Source organism: Mus caroli, chromosome 1 (genome assembly GCF_900094665.2).
Source record: "Mus caroli chromosome 1, CAROLI_EIJ_v1.1, whole genome shotgun sequence".
Taxonomy (NCBI): Eukaryota; Metazoa; Chordata; class Mammalia; order Rodentia; family Muridae; genus Mus; species Mus caroli.
Genome location: NC_034570.1, coordinates 177,064,438 through 177,087,771, shown reverse-complemented (window position 1 = coordinate 177,087,771; position 23,334 = coordinate 177,064,438). Strand labels below are relative to the sequence as shown.

At 40.2% G+C, this 23,334-nt stretch overlaps 1 protein-coding gene across 4 annotated transcripts in view; it reads right to left on the bottom strand.

Annotated features, from left to right (window-relative positions):
• Gpatch2 (G-patch domain containing 2) overlaps nucleotides 1-23,334 on the bottom strand; it is a 138,125-nt gene that overhangs the window by 108,096 nt on the left and 6,695 nt on the right. For all 4 annotated transcript variants that reach the window (XM_021158335.2, XM_029478561.1, XM_021158322.2 and 1 more), the window contains exons 2-5: nucleotides 17,053-17,769; nucleotides 12,458-12,519; nucleotides 9,997-10,179; nucleotides 9,465-9,544 (exon numbers count right to left, since the gene is read on the bottom strand). In XM_021158335.2, the coding sequence (XP_021013994.2) occupies nucleotides 9,465-9,544; nucleotides 9,997-10,179; nucleotides 12,458-12,519; nucleotides 17,053-17,769 (1,042 nt within the window). The remainder of the gene's footprint in view (nucleotides 1-9,464; nucleotides 9,545-9,996; nucleotides 10,180-12,457; nucleotides 12,520-17,052; nucleotides 17,770-23,334) is intronic.

The window sequence follows — 23,334 nt, the reverse complement described above, 5'->3', positions numbered from 1 at the left end:
GCTCAAAAACTAAATAAATAAAAAAAATCAAATAGAGCTAGGAATGTAGCTCACTGGTACAGTGTTGGTGTGACTTGTAGGAGAGCTGGGTTCAATCCCCAGTACTAAAAACAGAAAAGAATTAGCCTATCAAAGATACTAGGAAATGAAGCTAAATAAGCTATTAATCTTTGAATGTAAAGACTAGTTATCTGAAATGTTAGAAATCCAAGCTAATATGAAGTCCTTAAAAGACTAGGCGGTATTTTAAATGTTACCATCATACATTACAACAGACAGATGAACACTCCCTACAGGTTCAGAGTTATATTTATTGATTTTCTAAAACACTTTCATAGTAAACCATCTCCCTCAATTTCCTGATCCATACATGAAACTCTAGGAGAAAGAGGCTATGCATTAACCAAACAACAACAACAAAAATTCAACTTTCAGTTTTTTCCATAAGCAATGACAATTATCAAACATTGAAAAATAGAAAATTATAAATTTTGTTGGCTTAAAACTGAGGTATACTGTTTGAATCTATCTCAGTTATCAGAACCCCATTTCTTAAACAGCAGGCAGCAAGTATCCGATTGCCATATATTAACTCAATAATACAAGGGAAACTTTCCGTCTAAATAATTTCTTCACGAATCTCGGTTTTGCAAATTGACCTTCAGTTGGAGGATGTACTGGTGATTTCATATAAAAAAGCTTACTAAATATTATTTGGAAGTGCTCTACCCATCACTGAGTTTTGAACTTTTCTGATACTAGGTTTCTGACATATCGAAAGGCAAATTAGAAAACTGAGTTTTATAGACCATCAGAATAATTTTATCAGCAACATAAAAAGCAGAAAGCCAGAGATGAACAAGCCTTGGAAAAAGTAAAATGTACGTAGCATTTCTATCTCCCTGACTTTGGTTTAAAGGGACAGAAAGTAGTAGGGACTCTGGCAATGTCACAGCCACTGTACAGAGCAGCCAGGAAATGGTATGAATGGGAACAGCCATTTGTGGAGTGGGATCATGTGGTCACCAGTTAGCAGCAATGAATCTCTTTACAGGGAGAAAGAGGGTAGGTTTGAGACAGGGCCTTGCTACACAGCCCTAGCTGGCCAGCACTCACTATGTTGTTGACAAGACTGGCTGGCCTGGAACTTTCCACAATTCACCTGCTTCTGCTTCTAGAATACTAGGATTACAGATGTACTACCATGCCCAGGCTTAATTTCTTGAAAACAAAAAGGAGCATTTAGAATATATTTCAAAGGTTTCTTAGGACACAACATAGAAATACAGCACTTACGTAGCTAGAATCTAAAATGTATTTTAAGTCCTAAACAAGGTCAGACATGGTAGATTATGTCCATAATCAGAGCACTCTGAACTCTGAGGATAAAAGGTCAAGAGGAGGCCACAGCCTAGTGCTACATGGAGAGCTGAGGCCAGCCTTAGATACACAAAGAATCCGTAGTCACAGAAACATAGGCCACCTCCCTTTTTTAAAACTCATGTTTTAATGATCCATCAGGGAGCCCAGCCCAAAGGTAGGAGGGTAAGGAGATAGATGTGTGCTTGTGATGTAACACTTAAAAGGTGGACACCATCCTCGGTTCCATAGCAAGTTCAAAGCCAGCTTAGACTACATGAGACTATGCTTTAAAAACAACTCTATAGATATCTAATAAATATTAATCTGAAGGCATTTCTCTAAGTGACAGAAGAACTCATATTACTGTTATACAATTTGTTTTTGAAATTCAGAAGGTGTGGCATCTGAGAAGTCACAGGGCAGAAGAGAATACAAGCACTTACACATTACCTTTTGGTATAATCGCTGTGATTACACATTCAACAGGACAGTCTAAGTCCCGTCTAAACAGCTACCACTTACAAAGTTCCTTGACCCTAACCCATCTTCTGAATGCACAGGCGTGAGGCCGTACATGCTGCTTTCCCCAGATGAGTGGCCAGTGGAAGAGCAACCTGAGAAACAGCAGGCACTAGGTGGGTTAAGGCCAGGAAGTCATTGTAGCCTACAATGTTATGCAATAATCTTCGTGTCTTGCAACTGTCCTGCTGCCTTTCTAATTGTGTGTCTTCTTTGTCCCCACAACCCCACCCCATCACCCCAGCTACTTTTGTCTGCTTACTTTTCCCCCTCCAAGATTCCTTTTACTCATTAAACTAAAAGCTATAGGTGACCACGATACTCAGTGACAGCAGCCAGATGTAAAAAATTCGCTGGTTACAATGTTACAGACATAGTCGTAACATTGTTTTCTCTAGTGGAGGCAGTACTGACCAATCCTGCTTGAGTAAGTGGACACCATTCACATACTAAGATAGAAGATTCACACGGGAAATCAAGATTCAGTCCATTCTCTGGTTCATATCAAATGGAGGAAGGACTAGGATAGAAATCTTAGCTCGGGTATAATCTTAGCTTATACTTACCTAATGCACGTTCTATACAACTATCAGGATGACCAGGGATGACACAGCTTCACAAGATTACAATGGACTATGATCCAATTCTTGCTATGTTTATCTCAACTGCATGCTTTATAAACCCCCTCCACATTTATCTAATCAGTCTATCCAATCAATCAATTCTTGGCATGCTTATCTCAAACCCCTCGAAATGACATGTCAACTCAAGCACTTGCTATGCCTTCATGCCTCCCACTTCCTACCCTCCATGAGTTAGTGAGCTCTAACTCATCCTTCAGATACCTCATGCCTGCCACTTCCTGTCCTCCATGAGTTTAGTGAGTTCTAACTCATCCTTCAGGTATCAACCAAAACATCCTAGACTGTCCCAGAATCTTACCAAGTTACTCCAAAATAAGAGAGGAAACATAAGGCATATAGATTTCATCATAGTTGAATGAATATAGGAACACGCTAAGAGAGAAGACGGGCTTCCTTGGAGGGAAGGAGAACACAGAGAGTAGAAAAACTGACCAGAAGGCTCTAGATTGGGTGACATTAAAGATCGGTAAGAAAGTATCAGGAGATAATTATTAACCCACTCCAAGCCATAAATACTTTATGATCATTTCAGCACTTCTTGATTGTGGGTGCCATTCAACACAGTGAAAACTGATAAGGATATCTGAACATAACTCACACTTTAATATGTTAAACAGAAATAAAGACTACTTTAGGAAAAGAATTTATATTTATTAGCAACATGACAGCAAAATGTAGAAACATCCAAATCAAATTAATTTCCAGTTTAAAGTGTAAACACAAACCTACTTTATAGGAATGTTAATAGTACTGACTTAAATATATCAACAGTACACAGAAAGGATCCAGCACACACTGAGCACTGTTATGTGTCTCACATGGCACACCATACTGAAACCGCAAACCCAAATTCAAACAATGGAGCCACATCAACACTGCGTCAGGAGAGAGGCAAGCACAAGTACTTAATCTACAGAAAAATACATGTGGTCCCACCTTGTCCCATTAAGATATATGATGGATTGTCTGCATCTGCTGCTTCCTAAGGAGTTCTTAAGCAAATGGAGAATACAGCACTCAAATGCAAATAAGTGAATAAATGGGTATACTACAATGCACCATTAAGTAAGTATGTATATCCACACTGAAAATATAATCCAAGAATATCTGTACTAATATTGATCCTTATGAGATGATATGAGATTTACATTTTCATTAAAATTTCACTATAATATATAAAGTAACATGAAGTAAAAAATTTAAAGCAAACAGACAATACTAGATTTTGTATGAGAAATATTAATTTTATAAATTTGTGTTTTTCTATAATACAGAACCAATTTTATCTCCAAAAATTCTAAGATTAAAATAGCTTGAAATCTAGGTTTCAAGCTGATACTGAAAAGAACATGAAATTAATATATAATTAGCATAATTAGAATATAACTTTCTAAACATACATTCTCCAAAGTCTCCAAAAAATGCTCTAGGAATACAGATTTCCAGGCAAGAAGATGATCATAAAGGATTCCGCTGCTAAAATTTCCACTAAAAAGGCTTGAATAATACTCACTTTATAATCAAAATATAGTTGCAGACACAGGCTGTGTGTTATTTTATATCACTTTAGATTTTGTCATAAACTCTTTTCTCTTTGACTAGTCTTAAAAAATAGTTATTTAAACCCCTTTTCTAAACAAATTCCATTTTAAATGATCCTTCTCAGTAAAAGGCTATAGCAGAGCCTAAATATTCCTCCTTTAGAATCTTGAGAAACTGCACCACAAACACTGAGAGGACATATGAAGAGTTCACTATAGTAACACGGTAACTGTCAACACAACTTCAGAAAGGAAGTACGGACAACAGTTGTTCATGGTCAGTCACAGCATGAACCACCTTAAGGGCTCCTCTCTCTGCCGAGAGACACAAGTTATGTATGAACAGTAATAGGACACTCTGTAGAAAGGGTTAACATGCAGGCTTTGATCATAGACTTAGACTTAAAACAGACATAAGAAATCAACTCCACCACTTTCTTTCTTTCTTTCTTTCTTTCTTTCTTTCTTTCTTTCTTTCTTTCTTTCTTTCTTTCTTTTTGCAAAACATTTTACATGGTCTTATAATCGCACAAAACTGGTCTTCAAGCAACTGTAAGCACGGTACACAAAGCCCTCTACTTTACCACAATGTCTTACATAAGACTGATTTTCAAACACTGTGCTTTGAGATGAGTCTTTCCCTCCCAATTGTTCTGCAATCATTACAATTTGAATAGATTCAGTGAATATTAGACCTGCTGATGATTCATTAATTTAAAACAAAATAAAAAGAGAATTTAAAAAGATTTCACCCTCAGAAAACCCAAATTGGAAAACATAATTGGAATACTTAGGAGTAGAGTATTCTGAGCCAGGTATGTGGTGAACACCTTTAATCCCAGCACTGAGAAGTGGCAGGTTCAAAGGTTCAGGACTACATAGTGAGTCCCATGCAGCCAGGGCTACAGTGAGACTCTGTTACAAATCAAACAAAAATCAAACAAAAAACCGAAGAGTAGGGCATTCTGGCCAAATGGACAGCTACCCTCTAGTAAGGTTACTGAACCATGCTGCAAGGATAGTCTCCTCAAGCTAGATTCCAGCATCATTGCTGTTATGGCTGCAAACAGCACTTAATGAATAAAGTCTAGCCATGTCAAGAGTGCAGGCTGTATCTTCTGGGTGACTGCCTACGATAGTTGGACTATGCTTGCTCCAGGGGGTGGCACTATTGGGAGGTATGGCCTTGTTGCAGGAAGCATGCCAATGTGGCCATGGGCTTTAAGACCCTTGTCCTAGCTGCCTAGAAGCTGGTCTTCTCCTGTTTGTCTTCAAATGAAGATGTAGAATTTTCAGCTCCTATCACCTTGGTGATAACGGACTGAACCTCTCAACCTGTAACCCAGTCCCAGTTAAATGCTGTCCCTTGTAAGAGTTGCCTTGGCCATAGTGTCTGTTCCCAGGAGTAAAACCCTAAGCAAGATAATACCCTAGCACATTCCATATAAATAACAATTCTCCTAAAATTACATAGTAAAAGGCTGGCTAGCAGAGCACCAATAAACTGGAGTTTCTAACCAGACAACAGCAGTACTTCTATTTGTGATTTTTGAGACAGGGTTTCATATAGTACAGGCTAACCTAGAATTTGTTATTTTATCAAGGATGATCTTTAACTCCTGAGTCTCTGGTCTCTGCCTCTCAAGTGGTGGAACTAGTATAAACCACCATGACCAGTCAAGTAGTTCTTCCAACAGGAACTTCTCAAGACATAGAATCTCACATATACATGGGCATAATTATCTAAGGATTAAAACTGGATTCAAACCTCGTAAACAGTGTAAAAGAATAGCTTAATGATTGATCTGAGATGGAGGAGGCATGGAGAGACAGGCCTTAGAGCTTACCAGTTCAATTTTGAGACTTAAGTACTTACTTGTTAACCAAAAATTCATTCAGAACAATTCTTCAGACTATACCATAGACAGAAGTCAGATTAAACATAAATAAGATACAAAAGGAACCTAAAGGTCTATAAAATAATGTACTATATTAAGGTAATGTCAAATTATATATGAAATATGAATTGAAAAGTTGAAGGTTAAATTCTACACTTGGATTCATGATAAAAATGTAAGTTGCACTACCAGCTATGTTTATTATCTGCAAAAACAACAGCAATTATCACTTATTATTATATACTATGGGTCAAAGATGGGCCTGAGCCTCATTAAAGCCGGACAAGACTTCTATCAAGTAAGTAGTCTGTGTTTAACAGAACAGGAAAGTGAGGTTTACCGTGTGCATTCAAGTCATACTAAGAGCCGGAGTGGATTCCTAAGTACATGAGTTGCCCAGCTGTAACACTCTGCACCCGCAGTTCTCAGGCTCCTAGTACTGCAACACATTCCTCATGTTGTGGTGACCGACTGCAGCCCTAAAATTATTGTGTTGCTCCTTCATAGCATTCTGAATCATAATGCAAATAACTGATATGCAGAGTATCCGATACCCAACCCCTGTGGAGGTCACGGTCTACAGGCTAAGAACCACTGTTCTACGATTCCACTCTGTTTTCTACAAAAACTATACTCAATTTTTGTTCTTCCTTGCAGATTCTGAATCTGAAAAATTCTACCAGCTAACATGTATTTGCAACCTGAAAGGCAATACTAAGAACTTGTGCAGATCTTCTTGGCTATGTGTACAACAGTGGAAACTCTGAGCTGCCTCACCAAGTGAAGACTCCCAGCTGAGAACACAGACTGTCCTCTTACTGCAGCGCTGACCCAGTAACACGTGTCTTTTGTATGACCTACTGAGTACTGAGTCACTGGCATTCTCGTGCTTTATCTAGTGAACTTACTGCTTTCAAATCCGGGCCCCAAAATTCAGGTTGAAAGGAGTCTGCCATTGTGACTAAGCATGAGAAGGTCAGTGAGCCTTGTGGACAAAATACTTGTTAGAGAATCTTTGTTCGGCCTTTTTGGTGCTAATTAATCCATAAGTTTCACATCATGAGTCAGCAATACACAGTAAATACCTTTAAACATAAGTACACACACACCGTTATGCAGCAGCAGCTAATGAGAAGATGGGAACCCCAGACCCTCAGGAACCTAAACCTACAAAGCCTTCAGTGTTATACTGGACAGTCCTATCTCCGTTAGGTTCCTCTGTCATTTCCTTCACAGATCCCCCCAACATCGCTTCCCACTCAGGAGCCTCTGTCACCGTCCTCACTAAAGGGCTGGAGCTAGACATGTTGAAATCTGCCCATGAAATGAATCTCTCAAATATACTTTGGCTTTCCCAGTGTGAATCTACACTAAATGAATTTAATTTATTATAAGAAATAACAGATGCCCCTTAATGATGACTGCCTTAGCAGGTTAAAGTTTTTAAGGTAGTAAACTATGTATAAAATTAGTAAAAACATAAGAGAATTGAAAAATATCTGCAAAAACTGAAAATCTTACCTTTATTACTCAAGTCAGAGATTTTATTGGGAAAGAAAAATTACAGTATGTAAAACTCTAACCAAGGACAATTCAGGGTTGTGAGAAAGAAAGCCTTTAGGATACCTCTGTTTGCAGTAAAAGTCTGGCCTAACACACTCATTCCATGTAAAATACACACACAGAATATCTCCATGAAGTGAAGCCTAATCACCTCTTTACAATTTAGCCAGGAAAGGCAGCTTGCGGTATGGTGAAGCCATGTATCATCAACACCATGAAGCTAGCCTATCAGTGTAATAGCTTCTATAAAATACGACAGGGAGGCTGCAATAAGCCTAGAAAATGGGCTACAAATCCCAGCTATGCTCAAGCAAGCAATGGACCAAAAATAAAAATAGGTAAAACTAAGCCAAGAATTAGATAGCCCTCATCTAGATTCATGATTGGTGAGGCAAAGTGCATAGGCTGGGATGTTACAGTGACTTATTCAGATCTAAAGGATAGTGACCATACAAAACAAACGCATTTCTGTAATTCAGTAAAAACCACAAATTTCTGCTCTGAGACACAGTATTGAAATCCCTACTAAGAACATGTCTGCACCTTTAAATGGAAGAGTCAGGGGCTCAACTTGCACCAAGTCACCGTTAGTATCTCCAGAGACATTGTCATACATTCCTACTTAATTTTACATCTTTCAGAACATAAAATCTGAGGTAAAAGCAATGTCAACTTTAAGTTTCCTTTCCAATGATATTTAATTTAGCCATTAAATGCTGAGCTGACAATCAAACCATACAGTATGAAAACATTAAACCATAAAGACTATCAATTACAGGACTTTTACAAAAATAGTAATCATTTTAAAAAACTCACATGGCTCAAACTAGTAAACTGTAAGAATTATACACCAATGAAAATGTTGATTTCCCTCCTGATTGGTGAAAATGAGCTTATGCGAGTATTTCTAAAACTCAATGGCACCCATGGGCGGCCATCCTAAGGATGCAGTAGCATCTCCCGTCAGACATGATGGTGAGACGCAGTGTGCAGCACTGGTAAAACACACGGGCAGTCATCTCATAGAGCACCAAGCCAGTGAGGCAGCTGAGACGCGTTCATGGCTCAAATACACAGCACTGAAAACGTAAGAGCAGATGACTCCCCGATGCTGACCAGCTTGTCCACGCTGTGCTGTGTGAGAGGTAGGAGGACTGTTACAGTCCAGTGAAAACTATAACAGGATTAATACAGAACAATTGTCCAAGTATGAAGTTAATAAAACATAAAGATTATCAACCTCACCTATTACTTACATCACCTTATTCAAGAACCCTGAGTAAAACACAACTGTTTTAAATCTCACTGCTAGAGGAGACTCCTGTTAAAATGAACCATAAATGGCAATGCATCATTTCTTATTTACAAACAGTAAGATATTAAAACTGAATCTCAACCAATCGTAGAAATATTAAGGAATACTTGAGTTAAATATAGTTTAATTTTCTATCTTTAGTTAGCATTTGGCAAAGCAAGCAATTCATAAATAGATCCAATGTTAAAAACCATAAAAGAAAAATATATAAAAATATACAGTAGTTTGTAGTTTTTATCTCCCCAGGGTCAATCTACATCCCAGGGAATCCTCCCAGTCAGATTCACTTGAGGCTAAAAGAAAGAACACCAATCCTGCAGCACAAACAGCCCCAGGCCTGCATCAAAGAGGCTCACACTTCAGTGTGTCCCTCCCGGGAAGAGGACAGGAGCCAGGTTCCTTTGAATGCCATTCCCCAGGTGTTCAAAATGTAACTAATTGATTAGCATTAGAAGATTTGGCTTATAGGGGAATCTCACTGGTCCAGTTTGTAGCCTACAAAAAAATGGATTATTTTTAAGTATAACATTAGAATATAAATGAAGAATAAGGATGTGCCTTTTTATTCCAGAGAAATGGAAACATTTCCAAACATGACAATTCAATAAAAAAGCATGCCTACCATTGAAGGTGGAGCCCCTGAAGATTTTTTAATATTCTTTGAAGGCGTTCCATGAAGGCGACTGAGTCTAGCTTGGAAACCTGGGAAATCAAACAGTCAATTGAGAAGATACGTGATCGATCGCTGGGCACAGAAGATCCGTCAACACAGAAGGAAAACTAACCTGCTGATAGTTGTGAACTCACGAAAATTACTGGAGGAAACGTGAAATTCATACTTAGAAGAGCTGAGCAAATTCCTAGCAGGCTCGAAGGCTCTGACTTACTAGCTCACATTACAAAGCTAAGAACTCTCCCTCCATCCACAGCCTGGTGACCTGGTGACCTGGTGACCCTCCTCCCTGCCCTGATGAGTGAGTACAGGAAGAGGGCCAGCACTTTCAATGCTGTCACAGCAGGAGAGGGCTAGGGCCCAGCAAGCTTCTCTCCAGCACCTGTGTTTCTCCTGCCTCCATATTGGTCTGTCCTCCCAGTCAGTCTAGCCAGGAGGAGCCACAAGCTAACAGGAGAAGCACTCAGGGACAACTACTGACCTCCTCTGCCAGAATGGGACATGAGAGGGAAGGAGCCACTTAAGATACTCTCAAACACAGGGTCGGGCAGGTTGGTGTCCAGCTCTGCTGGCTCGTCCTTTTCCCACCAGGGCACGACTCCAGCAATCCCGCATGCTCCGCCTGACTCCTTCTCATAGAACCAGTCACTCTGCTCATCGTCACCTGGGAGAAGACAGAAATCCACCAGAGAGTCAGAGTCCACAGAGTCAGTTCTTCATGGCAATAGACACTTCAGGAGCAACAAGTATTCACTGCTGTTCTAAGGGGAACCTAGCAGGTCATTTAAAATGACCATTAAATCCACTTAAGATCAGGGACTGGCAACATTTTTATCTTTCTCTTAAGGGATTATTAAGAGCTATAAAGAGACAAACATATAAAAATGATTACAGTATTGAATGTAGATAGATTACAAAAATAAGAAACAAGGAAGATTTGAAAGTGTGCACTAACTGTGCCTAGGATCCCAAGGAGCCCCCAGAGCTGACAGTTTGTTTGGAAGAGAGTTTTCATACGTAAACAATCACTTTCCCTTTTAAGGGACTTCTGATTTTGAAATCTCTTAATATTAAAATGGAAACTGCAACCATGAAGCAAAATATATGCAAAACTGTCGAAACCTTAGCTGAGGATGATATACGAGAAACAGATTTAGTTCAAATGAACCAAGTTAAAAGCAGCTGTGAAATGAGTATCACAAGACTGTTTAACTTAGTGAACTAATAAAAATATTTTGTTAAAAATTACAATTTGCAAAACAAGTATCAGTATTTCATAGGCAAGGTAAATTAAAATGCCACAAAGCAAGTCTATTAAATGCAAGCAGGGACTCACTAGAGACCGACCTCCTTATATCTGCATTGCCATTAGCACAGCACTATGCCAGGTATTGACACAAGCCTAATCCTACGCTTTACTGGTGGCACAGTTGAAGACTGTTTAGGCCAGCTTGTGTTGTTATATTAACGTAGAACCTGTCTCAAAAAGAAACAAGAAAACTACGCTAAAACTATGAAGTTATTTGACTTCAGTTTTATATGATACACCACTGTACTGTTGAAAAGTAAATTAAATAGTCATTAAAAGCTTGGGCAAGGGATGGTGATAGGTGAATTAAAAATCCATTGTCCTATGACATGGAGAAAGTCACTTCTGCTCTATTAGTTCCCTCATTTAAAATAAATAAAAATCGGGAACTCATACAGTTCTTAAAAAATGAAATGAAGTGAGAAGAAAGTAAATTAAATAACAGAAAATCCCCCAGCAACACAAGATACAATAAACTCACAATAACTGTTGCTATTTCTTCCTAAGCCAGGGCCTTCTAAAGAGTACCAGGCTTGCCAAGAAGTTTCTTTTTATTAAAGTTTATCATTTTATTTGATCATATCAACATCTATAAGCTGGGTAAGATCTGTACTTTAACAAAACTCAAGTCTATTACCAAGGTAGTTCTACTGGCATGCTCCTGGTGACGTGTGCACAGCAGTGAGGAGAGTGGTCCTCTCACCTGCTTTCCTCACCAAGGAGGTCTGGGAGAAAACATGAGCAATATTACTGTGCTTTTCCCTTCCCATAAAATCACTCAAGAGTCTATAATTCAGACAATAAATATTCTATTCCTTTCTGTAGAACCTACTTTCTGCAGATGCCTTCTTCTTCTTGTTTGATTGGTTTGTTTTTGAGACAGGGTCTCACGAAGTAGCCCTTACTGGTGTAGAACTCACAGATATCATCGGCCTGCTTCTGACTCTAAGTGCTAGGATTAAGGGCATAGGCTACCATTCCTGGACTTAATATTGCACTTTTAAAAATATGATACCTCCGTGGCAAGTGCACATATTGCTAACACATATGGCTAGTGCAACTCTAGGATCTGCACAGTGAATGAGAAGCCGGCTTGTGTGAGGAGTGAAGTCAGGCAAGGTAAGCATGGTTCCTCACTCAAAACACTACAACGCTGAGGTCTAAAAAGACTCTGGCTTTCTGCAGGATAGAGAAGACCTCAAACAGTGTTCAACAGTGTTCAATAATGTATAATAGTGAATTAATAAAAGCCATTTAATTACATATAAGTCGGACAGTGTAAGTGTGACAATGGAATAAAATGACAAAGCATTACAAATCCATTTAAATGCTTACAGTTTCACGACCGTCTGGAGTAACGAGGAGGATAAGAGTCAGTGATGACTCTTGCTACAAATCACAAAGACTGCAGTGTGCGAAGCTTAGTCGCGAGCGCTACTTTTCAATACAGTTTGTAAGTGGGTCAGGAAGCCAAGCCATCGCCTGTGGAGTATAGGACCGGCCACCATACTACACAGCAGTCGCTAGGTAGCATTTGTAATGCCAAGGGGTTACTGTTGGCAGCTTATACAACCACCAGCAAGATGCACAGCTTTCAAATGGACTTTTTCAAAGGGGATCCAGGGCTCAGTACCTTGTCTTCCCTCATCGTTGGTGAACAAGCCTGCATCAGTGCTGCTGAGACTGCTGGAGTCACTACAACCAGGAAAAGAAGACAAATGAAGCAGATCAAAACAACCATTGATCCCTCGGGTCTCAAGCTTTAAAGAGACACAGCAGCTCAGAGACGGACCTGAGCCTGACAAAGATCTGAGAGAAAATAACATGTTTCTTTATCTTTTTTTTTCTTTTTTCTTTTTCCAAATCAAAACTTCAACTATCCCAGTTCCATTAACTATAGAACACATTATTTTTGGCACACAAAAAAAGCCCAGGAGTCTAATGAGACCTAGACAGTAAGTGGATGTGACTGCAGAGTGCTGACTTGGGGACACAGTCTATTGCCTGCTCTCATCAAAGGCTCACTGTTCCCTTTCTACTGTGCTGTGTGATTCAGCTCAAGCCTCAGCTCAATAAGATGGGAAAATCACACCCGTCACAGGCTGAGACTCTCAGCACAGAAACACTGGGCCAATATGAAATGACTTCCCTAACCACATTTGTAAATACTCTAGAAAAGCTGCTCTGAGAATTTCCCATCAACCCTATCGCTTCCCAAGGAGACGAGGTCCATGCTAGTGGCCGTGCCGTGGCACAAAGTCAAGCCAATAGTAAGAAAGGTTCTTGTTTTTCTGCATAAACTAAAGAACAAGATAGGGGTTCAAATTTAATATTGAAATTCAAATAAATAACATATACTCCAAAAAGAACACAACATCACTATGGTTCTAATGGAAACAATATATATATATGGCAGGCCAGTTAAGTGAAAATATATAGAAAATAAGATCAAATCCTGAAAAGCTTGGCCTCTGAGAAAACTGTTATTCTAAAAGCACTTATGTGCCTGCTTGCTTACTCTTAAGTCTTGATTTTAATTAATCAAGAAATAGTCACTGGTGACCTTTTAAATTAAAATAGTCTTTTTAAAAAGTATTCATTTGGGATTGGTGAGACGGCTCAGCAATTAAGAAAACTGGCTGCTCTTCCAGAGGACCTGGGTTCAATTCCCAGCACCCACTTAGCAATTCACAACTGTTTGTTAACTCCTGTTCCAAGAGATCCAACACTCTCACACAGACATACATGCAGTCCAAACACCACTGTATATAAAATAGAAATAAATAACCTTTTAAAGTATATATTTGTGTGTGTGTACACATGCGTATACCAAGGTCTGAAGATTCTGTCCATGGGGACAGCTTATGGGAGTCAGCTTACCCTTTCCACGAGTTCTGAAAGCCAAACACAGAGCATCAGGCCTGGTGAGTGCCTTGACACTCAAGCCCAAAATAAAAAACATAAAACAATGTAGCCTAGCTTATTAAAAACCAGGCACATTAGCCTGTTTTAAAATATTATATTTATGATGAAAGTCACTGCTAAGATTTAAATCCACATTAAAACTATCAGTTTATATAAACTTTTCAAAAATAAACTAATGAAAGGTATAAGAATTTGTCAAGAGATTCATTTTTTAAACTTTCTTCTAATTGACTCTCGAAGTTTCCTATACAACAATATTCCTAAGGAACTGAAGGCACGCCATCCCATTTACAACACACACAACCTTGCTTGAAAATGATGAACACCTCATGAGTGTGACCTCCCTCCTACAAGGAGAGGCCCACAGAAGTTTGACCTCCCTCCCTCCATGTAGGCAAGGTCCAAACTGCTATTCCTACTCTTCCTGTTTTCCTTCAACTCTGTCCTTAACACACCTCAGGCACGGGACCTCTTCTGAAACCCCCAAGAGAAAAATGTACTTACAACTCAAACCCCTCAGATTCTCCACAGACAGACAGACAGACAGCAGACAGACTCTGTGCCATGCCCCGGCAGTCTAGTGTCGCATTTCATAATGAGAGACAGCAGTCCTATTTCCCCATTAGACCAATGCTTACTAAATACGAGCCAGGTTAAGCCTGACCACAGACAGCAAGTATTTTACAGCTTGCAAACGGTGAGTTCACTCACTGTTTCTGCTGTCATCATCTGCTGGGTTCTCTAATCTAGTCTACACACAACCAGTTCTCCTTTTCACAGGTTGACTACAGGTTAAGCACAATACACAGAAACAGAAGAAAGCCATTTTAAATAAAACACATTGTATTCTTTAACTGTGGTAACATGCATATCAACAGTGAAAGGGAACAGACTGAGAGGATGAGAATGTGAGAGGGGAACTCTGCAAACTGCCTGAGCTCTCCCTCCAAGGAGCGCACTCACTCCAAGGAGCACACTCACTCTGTCCACAACATGACGACCTCACCACGTGCGAAAAGACCAGTCTTTAGTGATCCTTGCTCTCTACTGAGGTACTTTTTAATGGACACGTAAAATAATTCTATTGTGTTACTGATACCTTGCCAGTTGCTACAATACTTCCTTGTTGCTATACTCATTAAACAAGAAAAACGTAACAAGCAAGACTTTTCATTTCCAGCAGCTAGACAACATGACAATCCATCTGTAAGGACAGTTATCTCTTCTCCTGTTTGGAAATGATTTTTATAACTACTGTTCAGATGAGCATATATTCCATGAGAAGTGTATATATATATATATATATATATATATATATATATTAATATTAATCCCTTTCCCTATGAATAAAATCCAGCATCATCTGAGAGCACCAGCCTTCCAAATACAGCTTTAGACACCTGCAAGCACTGTCTGCAAGGACATTCAGACTCTACCCTCCACTGTATGGACTGAGGTTAATCAAAGGTCAGGAGAACACTCCTGTCAAGACTATGTTGTGCTAAGCTTCTTCAATGCCAAAAATTCCCATTTCCTTTATGATGAAATCTGAACACCCTAGCACACAGGCCTTAAAGAACCACTGCTGCTGTAGCCTCAGATCCTCTACATCCTTGTAGCATGATCTGCAGACACTTCATCCTACACAGATCTCTGACAGTCATGCCACTTTCTTGCTGGCTCTCCAGTCCTCCCTTGTCTGAACAAGTCTTAGCTCTCACTTTGAACCACAGCTCCTATACGAAGGCATCACTCATAGAGACCATGCCATTCTCAGTATTAGCTTGTATGCCTACCGCAGCTGAGGAACATGCTGGAGAGCCTGTTATTAGTCTTCGAGCCACCTGTGCACAGTGCAGTAGTAGTTAATCAAATGTTTGCCATACGCATACATATGCACACACGCACACAAACACACACACACAGTTCTCGTAATATAAATCAAATCCAAGAAAATATCAACCTTCTTAAAATGGAAACCTGTAGGAATCGACACCACCTTAACCAGGTAAGTTTGCCACACTACAGCAATGAACAACAGCACTAACTGCTCTTGGCTGAGAGGTCCTCAGACACAAGGGCTCAGCACTAGAATGCAACCAACCCTGTTCCTGTGCAAAAACAACTTTCTGAAGAGAAACAAACTTTTCGTTTTACTTTCTTTTTGTTTGTTTTTTGTTTTGTTTTGTTTTTCGAGACAGGGTTTCTCTGAATAGCTCTGGCTGTCCTGGAACTCACTGTGTAGACCAGGCTGGCCTCGAACTCAGAAATCCGCTTGCCTCTGCCTCGAGAGTGCTGGGATTAAAGGCGTGCGCCGCCACTCCCGGCTTAGTTTTACTTTTAGAGGAAAAACTATGTAAACAGTAAACTGTCTAATAAAATTATCATTAACTCAACCTGGGTTCTCATCATAACCACTGTCACACAAACACACACAAGTAGCCAAAGGCTACAATTACCAAGGTTAAAATGAGGCCAATTTTAATTTAATTAAATTAAATTAAAATTAAAACTCAGACCCTTTCACCCGCACCATTTTCCTCTGGCTGTAAGCAATGTAAGGGCGCGAGCTGGATACACGTGCACCCTGGCTGCTCTTAAAGGCAGTGAGTTGGGTAAACGGCAAAGGCTCACTCTCTGACATGCAATGAGCATGTGGCAATTAGATAAAAGACAGTCTGCTTCCTGAGATGGACAGAAAGGAATGCTACAAATTCCATTTCTCTAAGGGCCAAGATCAGCTGCTTCCATACCGTAATAAATCAGGTGTTTACGTTTCATAAGTGATCGGAATCCCGTGGCAAGCTATAGATCAACACACCAAGCCCCACGCGGCCCAAGGTCTGACCTCTGAACATCAGGAAACAGAATCATGACTTGCACCCTAAAATGCTCCCAAGGCCACAGCTCCCTACTAACTACACAGCGAGCTGAGCTACCCGACAGCACTGTTACTCAACAGCAAACCCGTTCCCACAGAAGAGCAACTTCCTTACTGGAAATCCAGACAATTACAACACAGTCAACACTGCATAAATCAAATGAGTGGTTCTGCTTTGTGTGAAAATGCTACAAAGTATAAAGACATGCGAGCCTAGCTACAAAGTAAGATCACCATCATGTGGCAACTTCTAATTATCTGAAACAGAATTAATTCAAATAGGAAACACACTGAGCCCAGGCCTGCAGCCACCCATTCTCATGGGAAGAGGAGGAGGAGGAGGAGGAGGAGGAAGAGGAGAAGGAGGAAGAGAGGAGGAGGAAGAGGAGGAGGAGGAAGAGAGGAGGAGGAGGAGACGTCACCTTTCGCTCCTGAGCTCATCCGAGGCTTTCTGTTCCTCGTACTCCATCTTGTCCTTGTTGGGCTGGCTTCTTTCTTCACTCTCCAAAACTCCTCCTTCCTCCTGGGTTTTCAGTCCTGGCCTAATCACTTTCAACTTCCTTTTCTTAACTTTCTTCCGGGTAAACTCTGGATACTGGCTAGCTCTATCATTGTCCATGTCCTGATCTCTGCAGCCTTCTGGCAGCTGGGTCATTGTCCTTTTGCTGGAGACGTCCTGCGGGAGATCCACGGCCATGCGCTTCACCTTCCTCCTCCGGCGCAGAGTTCTGTTCCCAAGGCTGTCCACGGCAAAGTCAGACTCGTGCCACAGGAGCCGCTTACCTCGAACGCCGCTGCTTAGGTTTGAAGATGGCCTTCGCTTCACCACTAACATCTGGTCATCAGAGTCACTGCGGTCCTTTTTATTATTGCTGTGCTTCTCTCTATAGTCCTTACTTGGTTCTTCTAAACTCGAATCGGAGCCTTCACTTAAGCAGTGGCCTGTCTCCCACGGGTGGTGAACGTTGTAGGATCTCCGCTTCCTCCCTCTCCTTTTCCGGGCCTGGCGTTTCAGAGGGCAAGACAGATTTCGAGAATGTTCTCCAGTTTCAGCAAATCCACCTCGGGCTTGCTCAGAGCTCTCTTCCAGTGCAGAGACAAGATCGTGAACAAGCTCTTCCATTGTGCGACTGAAATGCCTATATGTTTTAGAGAACAAAAAATAAAGTCACTCAGTGTTAACCTAGTTTTCCACAAAAGCAATTCACTCGAAATCCGGGTATAATTAACATTCTCCACAAGACGTCTGAAAGGAATATGACTGAACTATTCAAAGGATGACAACTTCAATCTGATTCATGTAAGTTTTTGTGATTTTTTTTTTTTAAATTTACCATAGGAATGGCTAGGTCTGAAGGTCCATGCCTATCTATGATCCCAGCACTAAGGAAGCTAAGACAGAAGGATCATATTTGTGTTTGAAGTCAGTCTGGAATGCAAAGCAGATCCTGTCTCAAAAGATGAATCCCCACCATTGGAATCAGTTCAAGACAGCACCCGTTGGTGGTGGACGTGGGGTCAGAAGGTTAAGTTCTGGATGCACAAGCATAAAGGATCTACATTTATATCCCCAGCACCCATGGAAAAGCTGGGCATGGGGTACACATCTGTCACCCCAGCACATGGGTAGAGACAGGCGGATCCTGGGGACTCACTGGTTGAACTCTAGGTTGAATAACAGACTGTCTCAAAGAATAAGGTAGAGAAATGATTGAGGAAGACCATTAGAAGTCAATCTCTGACATTCACATGCAACATGGGTGAACACACCCAAAACACATACACACACAGGATGCCAGTATCTTTACATGATTATTATGTAATCATAGAAAACATTTTTTTTTTGCATAAATCACTGTTCCTCTGTCCACACCTGCCCCTTCTCTAAAATCAACTGCCTTAAAATTTTCTCAGTCCCTTCCCTACCCACTAATTCCACTAAGTTAAAAAAGGCCCACAATCTACTTCCCATACCCTTTACCTCATCACTGTCACAATAGCAGAGGCACACAGCGGTATTTCCAAATCAGATACAAAAGGTTACCAATCTGCGGGCATACCTTTAGGCCATTAAACAATCATAGCAAGCGATGTAGAAACCCTATTCCATTCCAACCGGAACCTGAGGGGTCTGCAGGGCCATCACTAACACATTCTGAAGCAGCCTGTGGATAAGCCTTCTTGTCAGCGACATCAGCAACTGGACTAACTTATGTAGTTCTCTGCACATTCAGTCCTCAGTGGAGTTAAATTAGTTGGTGTGACAATCTTTAAATGGTCCAGGTGCTTCACATGGGTACCTTTCTTAGGAAAACCGTGGCTTATCACATCTCAAATTAAGTTTGACAGGCACCCAGGGCACCAAAATATTCCCAACAGCCTTCTAGAAGCCAATAGAGCCTGTAGAGTTTATAAGAGGGGTAGGCACACTTTTTTTGCAGAGGGTTAGGTTACAAATATTCCAGGCTGTGTAGGCCACACAGTCTCTCATCAGTGGACTTCTCACTATAAGTAGTCATAAATAAATGAGTTCCGTTAGGTGGTTTTCTTTCATTTTTGAATAAAATCAGGTGGTATCCAAGCAGTGTTTTTGTTGTTGTTGTTGTTGGGTTTGTTTGTTTGGTTTTTTTTTTTTTTTCGACTTTTCGATTTTTCGAGACAGGGTTTCTCTGGATAGCTCTGGCTGTCCTGGAACTCACTCTGTAGGCCTTGGTCTAGATAGTCTCGACTTATATACAATCTCTACCATCTACATCTTTTAAGCTTTAGAGAGTCCCCTACGACAGGTTGTAACTTTTTATTTTCATTTAAAACCTAAGGACATACATGGTGATTTAATGTGTTGGTATTTCCAACCCATACACACATCATCTAAAGGTTGAGTGTTTAATACCTGTCAATATGTAAACTATATTACCTCACTGCATTCTCACACAACTCTAGGGTAACAAGCAAATAGAAACGGCAAGAGAGCGGTCGCTGTGACCTATCTAAGTGTACACAGGGTTTCAAGTCCTAGCGACTGATTCCAGAGCACCAGTGCTTATCAAGGGCAGCCAGAACAGCTGCCACAATTCCACCATCCACGCTGTGTAACTCTCTTTCACTACTTTAACTTTTAAGACAGGCTTAATGCACAATATAAAAGTCAAAGGCTACTAGGTAAACTGTTTCAGCAGAAAGAGATCTAGAAAGCCTAAATCAACACAAGCTGCTGGGCAGCAGGGCTGGCTGAGTAAATCCTGAGACAGGGAATGAACGCAGCTCCAGACCCATCGCCTCACAATCTGAATATAGAAACAAAGCAATCCACAACAGTTTTCAGACACAAGGTGATGCAAACATGTACTTTAAACAAACTCTCGAAATCGTGAATTTCTCTCTTCCTTCAAAAGGTTGATTCAATAAGTAACCCTGGCTTCAGACTACACGCTTTATAGTTTTGTTTCACTACCCTGTTAAGACAGGCCCAACAGCCGGGCGGTGGTGGTGCCCACCTTTAATCCCAGCACTTGGGAGGCAGAGGCAGGAGGATTTCTGAATTTGAGGCCAGCCTGGTCTACAGAGTGAGTTATACAGCCAGGGCTATACTGAGAAACCTGCCAAAAAAAGAAAAGAAAAGAAAAGAAAAGACAAGACAAGACTTACCATCCAAACACCTATGCTTCTAATGCAAAGTGGCTAACAAGCCAGTGGGAGCTATAACCCTGACTGTGTGATAAGCAAAATAGGTCTTTTATCTATTACCTGTGTGTTAATAACTATTTATTTTCTCTTAATGCAACTAATAATATGTTCTTTTCCTTTAAAACTAGTTCTCTGAAGAATGTAATCTGAAAAGCCTATTATCTCTGAATATAAGAGTACATTTTAAAATAAAATTCACTTAAAGATGGTTTTATATGCATTAAAATTAAGACCCTTTCTCTAAAAAGTTCTATCATTGGTTCAGGAATAACTGCTTTTTGAAGACAAAAATGGTCTTATCACTGAGTGAACAGATAGTTCAAAATTACATGTTAAGACATGAAATTAATAAATAAGTCTCCAAGTAAAATCCTAGTTTATTTTAAAGGCAGTCTGGCAAGCCACCTCAGATGAGAAAAGGCAGCAGTTTTGATATCTGTTTTCCGTGAGGTTCCCCCAAAGCCTGACCCTCATGAGATCTATCCTCAGCTAGAGAGCTTGCACACAGGAACACACTACCATGCCTGAGTTAGTCAGTGTTCTTAATGTTACAGTAGGCTAATGTACCCATTTAGTCCACTGAAACATGACATCATCAAATATTTTTTAAACGTTCTCATTGACTTTTATGTTATGTATTAGTGTTTTGCCTACATGTATGTCTAAGTACTTCATACAGTGTGCAAGAAAGCCAGAAGGAGGAGTTGGGGATTCCTGTGAGAATGGAGTTACAGGTGGTTCTAAGCTGCCATGTGGGTTCCTAGGCATTGAACCTGTGTCTTCTGGAAGAGTTGGCAGAGCTCATAACTGTTTTGGCATCTCTTCAGCTCTCATTGACTAATTTTTATTGGAAAAGAATTTCAATAATTAGTAAGGTTTAACAAAATGTTTAACATGACCAAGAATGAAAGCAAATTTTCTTAGAATCTCAATTTCTATTGTTTCTCTCAAGAAAATAAAATATTTTAACTAGATGAATTGTATGGTATCATTCAAGTATGAACTAACTAAAAATTAGAGGTGAAATTAGAGGTGAAACTGCAGAAATACAGGGAAAAAAATTTAATATAATCAATTCTGGATTCAGTCGTTTTCACTCCTAATTTGCTCTGACTACTCCACAACTCAATTCCAAGAAAACCCCTCTGGAAGAGCCAACAATACAGTCAGTTAGCATCAATACTAGTCAGTTAGCAACAATACAGTCAGTTAGCATCAATACTACTAGTCAGTTAGCAACAATACTAGTCAGTTAGCAACAATACAGTCAGTTAGCATCCTCTTGCTTCACTTACATCTTCCAGGCAAAAGTGCATGCACTGGACAGAGAAAACCTAACAGAGCGTGCACCAACAGTTCATGGATCGCCTTCGTCCCAGCAGGTCACTGTCATATCATTAGACTACCCTACTAAGATACTTTATTGTAAACATATTTATTTTCTTTAAAAGTCCTTCCCTTGTAGAGGAGAAATGAAGAAATGCAAGACTTACTGAACTGCCAGAGTTTTAATCTGAGTTAATGTAAACTCAGTGAATATACCACTTGAGCTGTCTTTCTTTATTCATATATGAAGTCTCTTCATTTGGCCCTCCTTAGAAATGAAATCTTAGGAACCAGTCCTGGGGATGAAGTGTAAAGCACCAGCTCAGTAATGGATAACAGTCCTGCTATATTCATAGACTTTGTCAAGGAAATGAGCACCCTGGAAGGCAGTGTTGGGTTATGCTGAGCAATATTAAATGTATTTGCTCCAAGATTTGATGAGCCAGTTGTTTTCAAAATGTAGAACTTCAAATCGATTTGCTTTCATGTTCTCTTTAGGCACTATTAATAAACTGCCATCTTTCAATTCCTTACCAGTATTTCCAAAAAGTGATTTTCCTAAAAAAACCGCATGCCAGTTCGGAAGACGGATGAAAGGAGCAGAACACAGCATGAAGAGGCCTTTCTTCTCCCCAAAGAACAATGTTTTCTGAAAGAACCTAGGAGCTGCCCTTAGTCCTACCGTCCTGCTTCTGTCTTCCCAGGACTGAGAGTGGACAGACAGCACCTCTTCCCCGCCCCTGCTTCTGAGACTGATCTGCTAGTCTTTAAGTTATACCATGGCGCTCCAATCATGGAAGGGGAGTAAGAAGAAAGAGAACCCAGAAAACAGGTACCCCTAACTCAGAGAACCATTTTACTAATAACTATTGTTTCTGATGCTTCTATATCCAGCAACTGCTACTCCTACGAGGCAGGCAGAGGCCATTTTTCAGGAATATTATTTTTTGTCCTGGATACTTGTAAAAACATCAGTGTAACAAGAAAATATTTAAATGTGTATCTACTGAATGAACTCAGCAGCTAATTAAAAAACAAAATTCTTCCAAATAGAACTAAACAGTTTATCAATATTTGAAAAGAGAAAAACAAAATCAAATACAATTTATCACCTAGTTCATAATCATATCCCGCTGTGAGTTTTCTAAAACATGGGCTCTTTCTCCTGCTAAGTTCATCTACTTCATTAATGGCAACTAAATGTAAAATACACTTGCTAAGTCCAACCAAAGTTGGCCTTCACAATTTTAAGGAAGGTAAACCATTTCTGTGTTAGACTGTACATCAGTCGTTTCCAATTGTCCTAATACTACAACCCTTTCATACAGTTTCTCATGTTGTAGTGACCCCCTCAACCATAAAATAATTTTCATTACCATTTCTTAATTTTGCAGCTGCTATGAACCCTAATGTAAACATCTGACACGCAGGACGTCTGATGTGTGACCCCGTACAAGGGTCATTTGATGTCCCAAAGGGGTTGCCACCCACAGGCTGAAAATCATTGGCCTACAGAAGTACAAGTTCAGTGTGCACATCGCCAAGGACTGCAGCGTTGATGAAGGCACAGCACGGGATGAGCACTCGCAAACAGGAACACAGTGACAGAGCACGAGATGACCACTCGCAAACAGGAACACAGTGACAGAGCACGGGATGAGCACTCGCAAACAGGAACACAGTGACAGAGC